This window comes from Macadamia integrifolia, chromosome 7 (assembly GCF_013358625.1).
Source record: "Macadamia integrifolia cultivar HAES 741 chromosome 7, SCU_Mint_v3, whole genome shotgun sequence".
In the NCBI taxonomy this organism is placed as follows: domain Eukaryota; kingdom Viridiplantae; phylum Streptophyta; class Magnoliopsida; order Proteales; family Proteaceae; genus Macadamia; species Macadamia integrifolia.
In genome coordinates, this window is record NC_056563.1 from 33,273,398 (window position 1) to 33,283,226 (window position 9,829).

General features: G+C 39.0%; 1 protein-coding gene across 1 annotated transcript in view; it reads left to right on the forward strand.

Annotated features, from left to right (window-relative positions):
• The first annotated feature begins 572 nt into the window (after window positions 1-572).
• Window positions 573-9,829, forward strand: part of LOC122083551 (NADPH--cytochrome P450 reductase-like) — a 14,927-nt gene continuing 5,670 nt past the window's right edge. The window contains exons 1-9 of the mRNA XM_042651401.1: window positions 573-1,044; window positions 1,694-1,753; window positions 1,840-1,916; window positions 2,000-2,057; window positions 2,169-2,252; window positions 2,327-2,363; window positions 7,647-7,716; window positions 8,034-8,228; window positions 8,309-8,401. Coding sequence (XP_042507335.1) covers window positions 748-1,044; window positions 1,694-1,753; window positions 1,840-1,916; window positions 2,000-2,057; window positions 2,169-2,252; window positions 2,327-2,363; window positions 7,647-7,716; window positions 8,034-8,228; window positions 8,309-8,401 — 971 coding nt within the window. The 5' untranslated portion in view covers window positions 573-747. The remainder of the gene's footprint in view (window positions 1,045-1,693; window positions 1,754-1,839; window positions 1,917-1,999; window positions 2,058-2,168; window positions 2,253-2,326; window positions 2,364-7,646; window positions 7,717-8,033; window positions 8,229-8,308; window positions 8,402-9,829) is intronic.

Here is a 9,829-nt window from a genome sequence, read left to right on the forward strand (position 1 = left end):
AAAAAAAAAAAAAAAAAATCCAATTTTCACGATTTAGGATACTGGCATTAAAATGGCTAAAAATTGGATGGATCAATTTTTCTTTTTATTTTTTATTTTTTTATTTTATTTTTTTAATTTTTGGGTAAAGTATTGGATGGATCAATTAGACCCAACCAAAACGGCCATCCCGACCGGTTGACACATATAAAGTGTTCCAGCTGCGAATCCTTATCCTATTTTAAAATACCAACACACCCACGAAAAGCGGAAAAGGAGCTTTGAGGTAAGTGCCAGCTTTTTTTTAATTTTCCGAAAGGACGTGATCTTAATGTGCATGGAACCTGCATCATCACGGGCCCACAGATACGAACTTGTTAAGGTGTCGTAATAATCATACGGCTCCGAGGGAACACATGACCGCAATACAGAATACTGCGTACGGGGTAAAGATCCAAGATCAAGCGTAAAGGACCTCAGATCAGAATATTCCACTTTTACAGTCACATCGTGGGACCCATGCTTTAAAGGTCAATCAATAACGCTTTAGCCCTAACGCCATCACCGTGGAATAAATGCTCCACCCAGATATGAGATTTGTCGAGATCCCGAGGGAGATGTGGGGAGAGAGGGAGAGAGGGAGAGAGAAAGAACAATAGCCATTGTCGTCGCGATGCTTTTCCCACCTCGCATTTCCATATCCTTCTAGGGTTTTCCAATTTAATTTGGTATCATAAGGAAGCGTCAGTTTGATAGAGTCGATTCACCATGGATTCCAATTCGAGATTGACGAGCACTCTGGAATCGATTCTTGGAATTTCAATCGGATCTGGACCAATTTCTGATACAATTCTTGTCATCCTAACGACTTCTGTTGCAGTGCTCGTTGGACTTGTTTATTTTCTAGTGCGAAAATCTTCTTCCCGTGTCCAATCTCCAAAGCCCTTCGAAGCTCCCAAGTCCATAACCCAACAGGAAGAAGACGAGGTTGAAGTCGAAGCTGGGAAGACTCCGGTCACGATCTTTTTCGGCACTCAAACTGGCACGGCCGAGGGATTCGCTAAGGTGGATTTGACCTTCTCCTTCAGAAATTTCCTGTTTCCTTTTTATTTCTGTTACTTGGACGAAAATTGTCCATTTGATTCGTCTTGTACAATTGAAATTGTTGCGTTCATCGCCCGACGCCTGCTGTTAGTTGGACGAAATTTGCCCTCTTCCCTCAATTAGTTTCGTCTTGTATGATTGGAATTGTTGCACTCCATGATGATTTACTTTATCGCCCAGCACCTGCTCTGCAACTGATATTTCATGTTTGACAAGATTCACTAATCCTTCCATCAAAGTCCGAAGTATTTCATATCTATTAAAATCCCGTTGTTGTGCAAGAAAGTATGTGGAAATGTATCTTCCCTTTTCATATTGCATCGAACTGATTAAAGGACGAAATGCTTGCAGTTTTCATGGGATAAACGTAGGACCCTTTGGTGTCATCAATCTTCTTGATAATGTTCTTCAAGGTTTTAAGTTTGTTACCTAGTTCAGCTTAACCTGTTGTGCTTTCAATACGAGATTGAACCTTGATTTGTTGTTATCTGTAACCAGGAATTTACAATCCTAGGACCCTTTCTCTTATGATTCTGATAGGAGAAAGTACCCTTTTTCAAGATTTGTGATGTTTTATCAAAATACTTACTTTTAATCTCCCTTGAGACAGGCATTGGCAGAGGAAGTGAAGGCTAGATATGAGAAAGCAGTGGTCAAAATTGTTGACTTCGTATGTAATGAAGAAACCATTGTCCTTGTTTGCTTGAGTCAGGTTTTATCCAACTGCTATACTTTTAACACACTCGTCCACTTTAGGATGATTATGCAGTTGATGATGATCAATACGAGGAGAAATTGAAGAAAGAGACATTGGCTTTTTTCATGGTTGCCACGTAAGTTGAAAGCTGTTTAGGTGGAATATTTTGAGCGCAACAGGCGTGATGATCATTCAGTTAATTTGGGACTCAAAATGCAGTTATGGTGATGGTGAGCCAACTGATAATGCTGCAAGATTCTACAAATGGTTTACTGAGGTGATTTCAAGAACAGCTTGAAAACTATCAGCTTGAACCCGCAGATTTCTATGGTTTCATATGCTTATAGGTTTTCAGATGACGATGGTGGACATTTGTGTTTCTCTTCAGGGAAAAGAAAGGGCCTCCTGGCTTCAGCAACTCACATATGGTGTTTTTGGTCTAGGTAATCGTCAGTATGAACATTTCAATAAGGTAAATGTCCAATCAATTCAAGTTAGACAATTTCATCTTTCAAGACTTACTTAACTGCTGCCTCTCTAAAACAGATTGGCAAAGTTTTGGATGAGCAACTAAGCAAGGAAGGTACGTGTCCACATGTCTTTCTCATTGTCGTACTCTTGATATTTTTGCCACTGATGTGGGTACTAATGCTGTTTAGACCTGCCTAGTATTACAATTTCCATTATTGTTGTCAGTTGTCACCATAAACATGCATTTCCATTTAATTCTGATGGATGCATTGGGCTTGTATCTGCCAAGCTCCCCCCCCCCCTTTTTTTTTGAAGTATCATTGGTCCTCTGTCCATTGTGTTTGTTAGTAGTTTTCAAAGAGTAAAATGGCTAGGCTGAATGCATATTGTTCAAAGAAAAAAGAATCTAAGAACTAAGAATGATCGAAGGAAGCCTACAACGTAGTGAATCTGTTAGATAGCCTTTTTTCCATTAGATGTTTTCTTGTTCAGTTGTCAAACTAGATTTTGTCACATTGAAGACTGGTTTCTTAAGCAAATATGTTCGAGTTCAATATATGAGAATGGTTTTGAAAAGCATTGCCTTGCAGTTGTTGCAAGCAATTGAATAGGATTACTGGAGTCTTTATTGTGAGTTCACTGTGTTCGCCAACAATTAATTGTCTCTAATTTTTCCATCATAATAGCTGGTTGCACCGTGGTATTGAGTTGTTACTCACATAGTCTTATTTGTATTGTACTGCTCACTGTTAACTGTTAGTTCCATTTGGTTTGTGAAACAGACGCTGATGAATCAGAAATGAAAGAAGCTTCTCAATGAGCTAATATTTATGTATTTAGATGTTTTGGTTTTTCACCTCATTATTCTTGGTCCTTTCTTATGTAGGTGTATCTTGCCCCTCTATGGTTATTCAATAATTTTTTCTATAGAAAAGTCATAATATGTTCTATTGGTCTTCAGGAAGACATACGTGGGTTTTATAATCAGTACCTTGGTTTAGTGCATTTATTTAGTCTCTCTCTCTGTTTTGTCCGTGGATTTTTCTATCCCTGGTAAATGATTAGAAAGAAAAATCTAATATCTCATCACATGATCAGATGAGAATTTTGAACTTTGGATTAATCATGAGGTAGCAATATTCTGTTGTATATTCTGGAAGAGGACCCTAATTCCCAGATGAGTTGATCTGATTGCCTAGGCTGCATTTAAGGTGTGAGTCCAATTTCATTAAAGTTCATAATGCTGATTATGAGAAAACACCATAGTGAAATATGGTGCTTTTGTGTGATTCATTGTTGTGCATTGAAGGTGATGACTTAGTCAACCTTCTCCTTATACACTGCAAAGGTTGTTACAGGAATTTGTTGCTGCTCTAGTGCTGTCATTGAGTAGCTGGATTTTACCATATGACATCATGGTTCTAATTCCTTTAGGTTGAGAGGGGGCAAATTGCATGGAAGTGCCTTTTATTTTCAGGTTGTGGATCATCTCGAATCTTGGATGGGACCTTTTGAGTTCAAAGGAAGAAAACTTGTGTACAAAATGACATCATGGATCTAATTCCTTTAGGTTGAGGGGGGAATATGGCATGGAAGTTCCTTTCATTTTCAGGTTGTGGATCATCTCGAAGCTAGGATGAAGGGGAAAAATGGGACTTTTTGAGTTCAAAGGAAGAAAACCTATGTACAATATATAGACAGTTTGCTTGTTAATCTTGGATAACTTTAGTGCTGTCTCATAAAGCTTTTTTGGGGAGTCAATGAAAATAGTTAACGAGGCTCTCATATTTGCCTCAAAACAAATTTGATATTTGTTGATCTCTCAGTTTGGTTTATGAACCAAATGTCAAGATTATGCTATCAAAGCACAAGTTTGCAGTGCTAATAACTAACTATTCATAGCATGGCTACTTCTTGCCCTTGACCCAACTATTTCATCTGGTCTCATGTTCATGTCCACTGGAAAAGATTTTCAGGCTTGCAGCCATTAGAGAATTGTAAAAGCCTAAAGATGATATTCAATCAAGTTATTGTCATCAGTAGCTCCTTAATTTGGCCATGCTAGAATATAATGCCTACAATATTACGACTTCAGTAATTTGTGTAATGGCTAGTATCCCTGAATGACTTGCACTTAGTTATATGCTAACATACATAGAAAACTTGAGGCCTAAATGGCACTAATTAAGGTTATCTGTGGTATGAAAGTGGGGATTTTGTCCAGATGTCATCCGAAGTTTGTGTTATTTCTCAAACTTGTGTTGTTTTATGGACAGAGTTGTTGGAAGATCCTTATTATCCATTGTAATGCCAGTTCTCGAGTTTTTGCTGCATGATGCTTCTTTGGCTACAGTCGATTTGCAGTTCTTGCCGAGATCAATCTGTAACATGGTACTGTGTTGGGAAAAGGAGCGAGTATAAGGCACATCTCTAGTTAGATTACAGTGGATTGCATGACCTATGGTGATTATGAGGTGACACAATTTATGGTTGGTGCATCATTACACTTTCTTATGGTAGTAATTTTAGTATTGTAATTGAGGATGCTGGGTGACAATGTTCCTCTTAAGAGTATGATTTGTCTATGAAGGGATTAACAATATTTTGAAAAGGATACAAGCCATATATCTTTCACAGTGGACTTGGACACGAGACTAGATGAAATAGTTGAGTCATTAGCTTGGAGTAACCATGCCATGATATAAGGTTATTGGTACTGCAATCTAGTGCTTTGATTGCAGAATCTTGATTTCTACACAGTTGGCTTTGCTTCAATCACTCTTATGAATAAATTGTCCTGAGAATTCACAGTACTGTAATGCATTCTTGGTGGGGGTCTTTATATGCATTTTTATAGCTATTTGGCGTTGGCATTACTTTGGATTGTTATGATTCAACTATATGTGCCATGGATGGTAGAAGACCAATTGTAGTGGCGACTTCCAATATTTAAGATGTTCTTGAGGCTGCAATTGGACCACTTCTTAGGTCTTCTAGACACTCGAGACTGCCAGAATTGAAGAGAATTTGATGTGGATCAAAGGTTCCAGCAGAAGTATTTCTGCAAGGTTAAGAAGGGTCACCTCACCTAGCCAGCCATGTTTCAGCACTTGGCCCAGATAGTTACTCCATGTTTGAGAGGTGGTTTATAGAAGATACTTGGGCTAGGAAATATAGTTTCTATTTTACTTTGCAATCCTATATATTCTATTTTCTGCTGTAGTTCTATTACAGTACTCAAGAAGAGAACTTTACCTGAATTTGGTTGTCTGATTTTATTATATGATTTTTCTCTTATTGCTGGACTTTTCTTCTCTAAATCAGCAGTACATTCAGAGATAGGTGAGAGGCCATCTTCTAGTTGGTGGGAGACCAACATATCCTCTTCTACTCAATTCTTCATCTTCAAGTTCAGTCCTCAATCCAGCCTTGGTCCAGTCAATCTAAGAATGCTGATGCAGGGCTGAAGGTTTACTTGAGGAGGCACAAGGGCAAGTGCAGCTTCGGTACCACCACGAGTTGAGATCCTACAACAGGATCCTGACAATTACAGGAAAAAAAAGGGGCACACTCAGCAAAAATTGAAGCGCATGTGGAATGATTGGAAGGGGAAATTTGGGGATGCTGTGTCAAAGTGAATGTTATTCCACAATATCCCAGCAAACGCCACTATAGGTCTCTACTATCTACATTATGCTGGATACGGTGGTTGAGGCTGTGTCCCAAGAGGCCCTCTGCCTACGAGTTGATGAATGTTTATTTTCCTAGCAGAAACAAGAGCTATAGGAGTATATAGATGGCCTGAAGGGGATGTGGGAAAACTATGGTGTGACAATTGTGTGTGACAATAGGGTTCAGCGTATTCTGCTAAGCAAGTGTGCAAATCCAATCTACCACTTTGTTTGACTTCTCTTGCAGTACAAAGGTTCATATTTTTATATAGGCTGAAATAAGGTTTTCCTAAAGTATCGGAGCTTAATATTTTTGTTTGCACCCTTAATGGCCGACCAATATCACTGGCAAAAAATTCACTGTGTTGGTGTAATTTTGGCCATCTCGGGCGGAGTTTCGGAATTTTTTTCCGAAATGAGACCATAACCCAAGTTTAAAATCTTTGTTGTTTGCATAATGTGTGGCACTGCAGCTTAAATGTTTTCTGTTTCACGAAATAAATTAGGTAGTGTGTTGATACAAATTATTGGGTGTCTCCAGCTGCCCACCCTAAGATGCCCTTTTATCAAGTGTTTCCGAATTTGTCTGATTCTTGATTCACATTGAGTCCCTACCAATTTATAAAACCTTTTGATATGTTTTTGGGCTTGAATCACATTTGAATTGAGCAATTCAGCCATTGAGTCACAGAATCACACAGATCGTATGCAATTCAACCCTAGATTAGAGTGCTTGAAGTTTTTTACAGCCAAAAAAAAAAAAAAAAAAAAAATTTGCTGTGAGTATGAGACGCCTCATGTTGTGAGAGACAGCATCTCTTGGTGAGATTCCAAGGAGAGGAGAGGCCATCTTCTAGTTGGTGGGAGACCAACATATTATCTTCTACCCAAATCTTTGTCTTCAAGTCCATTCTTCAATCCTGCCTTGGTCCAGTCAATCTATGAATGCTTATGCAGGGATTAAGGTTTACTTGAGGTGGCACAAGGACAAGGGCAGCTTAAGTACCACCACGAGATGAGGACCCTGTTGAGATCCTACGGCAGGATCCTGTCATTTACAGGAAAAAAAGTCACAAGCAGTGTAAATTGAAGCACATTTTGAATGGTTGGAAGGGGAAAGTTGGGGATGCTGTGTCAGTGGACGTTATTCCACAGCATCCCAACAAGCTCCACTACAAGGCCCCACTACCAAGCTATGCTAGATACGGTGGCTTGAGGCTGGTGCAAGGGTTAAGTAGTTTTGTTTTCGTTTTTATGTGTCAATCGCAGAATGGTTGCTACTTCACCCACTTCGGTCTAATTTTATTGGCAACATTTTTCTTCAATCACCATCCGTTAAGAGAGGGGATGGTTGAATGAAGATAATGGAAATGGCACCTGGGTTTATCTCGATCCTGAATTTTAACAACTTCTTAGCTGCTCCTCATTTGTAATCAGAATTGCACTCCAAAGTTCTGCTTTTGTCTGACTTAGCACAGAACTTTTGGATTCTAAAGCATATTCCTTTGTGGTTCCAATCTGGGATTTGCACAATCTCGTAGTCTTAACCAAAATAATACCATCATCAAACAGAAGACACTTGGAAACTTCATTGTTAATATTTGCTGAAGTATTGCACATGTTCTGGTTGCTTGATGCTATAATTGACTTTTTTTATATTTTTTGAGTTAAAGATCTTTGACTGAATGCCTTGGTAAAAATATTTCATGCGGTTAATGTATTAGGTGCAAATCGTCTTGTTCCGCTTGGCCTTGGGGATGACGATCAATGCATTGAAGATGACTTTGCTGCTTGGTAATCTTGCCTGGTTTTTGTTCCTTCAATTGCTAATAATAATAATTTTTGTTAATTGTGATTTTTATGCGGGAAGTGGGCGAGCCTGTGGCACAATGGTTAAGTTGCACTATTGCAACATGTTGGTTATAGGTTCAAAACTTGGAAACAGTCTCTTCTGCGAAGCCAGGGGGTAAGGCTGCGTACACTTGCCCCTCCCGGACCTTGCAGTAGCCGGATTTATGATTTTTATGCGGGAATATGGAGGTCGTAGAGGTTCTTAAGATGTACATTGTTTCTCATATTTACCATTAACTTCTATGGTTCTTCCATTATAGGCGTGAAACATTATGGCTTGAATTAGATAAGTTGCTACGAGATGAAGAAGATGTTAATATGGTATCTACTGCATACATTGCTGCTGTTCCTGAGTATCGGGTTGTGATTCATGATCCTAGTGGTACAGTGTTAGAGAATAAACGCTTAAATTTGGCAAATGGGGGAGCTGCATTCGACATTCACCATCCTTGCAGGTACTGGGAAACTTGTGCATCTAATGATTGTCTTTGTCCGCTTTACTAGTGAAAACTGATGCCATTTCCTTTACTTGTAGAGCTAATGTTGCTGTTCGAAAGGAGCTCCATAAACCTGATTCAGACCGATCATGCATTCATCTAGAGTTTGACATATCAGGCACTGGACTCACGTAAGTTTTGCTTCCTTATTCCTCTTGAGTTTGTAGTCAGCAGTGTTCCCTTTGGCCCCTTTTCTGGCTAATTATATTGACGGCATCTGAGGGAACTTAAAGAAGTTCTGATGGGTCAGATGATGAGGGAAGGTGGTGTTGTAACTACAAGGAGATGGCCAAAAATGATGTGGTTGAAATGGTCTGAATAGACATACATGCATAAGTTCACAGTGGATTCATGTAAACCACGATGTAGTTTAATAGTGCTTACTAAGTTAAGCTGTCATATTGATGGAGTAGCCTTAGGGAAGAAGAGGGAAAATCGCATAAAGAAATGGGGGAGAGAAGAATCACACAGCCCTAAGGCTCTCAATACTCAAATTCAATTCATATTTTCTTCAAATCTGTCTTTCTCAATCAATTACAAGCATATGAATAGGAAATTGAAAAACTCTAACATGGAAAGAAATTCTAAAGGAAACTAACTCAAAAGGAAATGAAATCCTAAACCAACTCACGTATGCAACTTCTCAAAAATAAATAGAATAAAATAAACTAAAGATATTAGTTTCTAAATAAAATAAACTACTAAAATCCTACTAGACTAAGGACTCAAAATGGATTCGGTTCATCTCTCGTTGGATACCCAGATGGGTATGGATCGCTCCATGGGTGCATATCTACATCAATTCCCTCGATGTTGAGAAAAACTCGTCCACGAGTTTTGTAGAACGGGAGAATCAACACCAATTTATCAACATCTATCCTTGCCTGTATGAAATCACCATCGAAACTAAGATCAAATGATATGAAATCCACTACGCGAAGTTCATTGGTGAAGTGGTCACGCGGGAAAATAAAATCGATCGGTTCACTAAAGAGATCAACCGATTTAAATTTTTTCACAAGATCTACAACTCCCAACAGTGCCATCTCATCTTCTACCACGGGTGATTCATCTTTTGGTTCGTTTACCTGTTGTTCAACGACTGAGATCACATAGTTGAAGGTAGAGTGTACTTGGGTTTTGATGTTCGCGAGCTTCTCTATGATCAATTGCATTTGTTGATGGATATCTAGTAAAAGGTTTAGATCCATCGCCTAGGTTGTTGGAATCACTATGGATGGATACTCAAAGCAGTGAGTGAGTGGCAGAATGGTAAATAAGGAGGTTAAAGAGCAATGGCAGAATGGGGTTGGGGTTTTGGATCACTGACGAGGAAATATTACTCTTTGAAGACGTTGGAGACTAGGAGCAATTAGCGGTAGGATTTGAGGCGAGCAAGGCGACGGAAACCAGGTATGCCTCTTCGTCTCTCTCTGTTCCTTCGCCTTCTCTCTCCGCTTCTACTTCTTCTTCTTCTTTTTCTGTCTTTTGTCTTCTATCTCTGTCTCTTCTTCTTCTTCTTCTTTCTTCTGCTCTTTCTTCCTTTTTTTTTTTCCCTG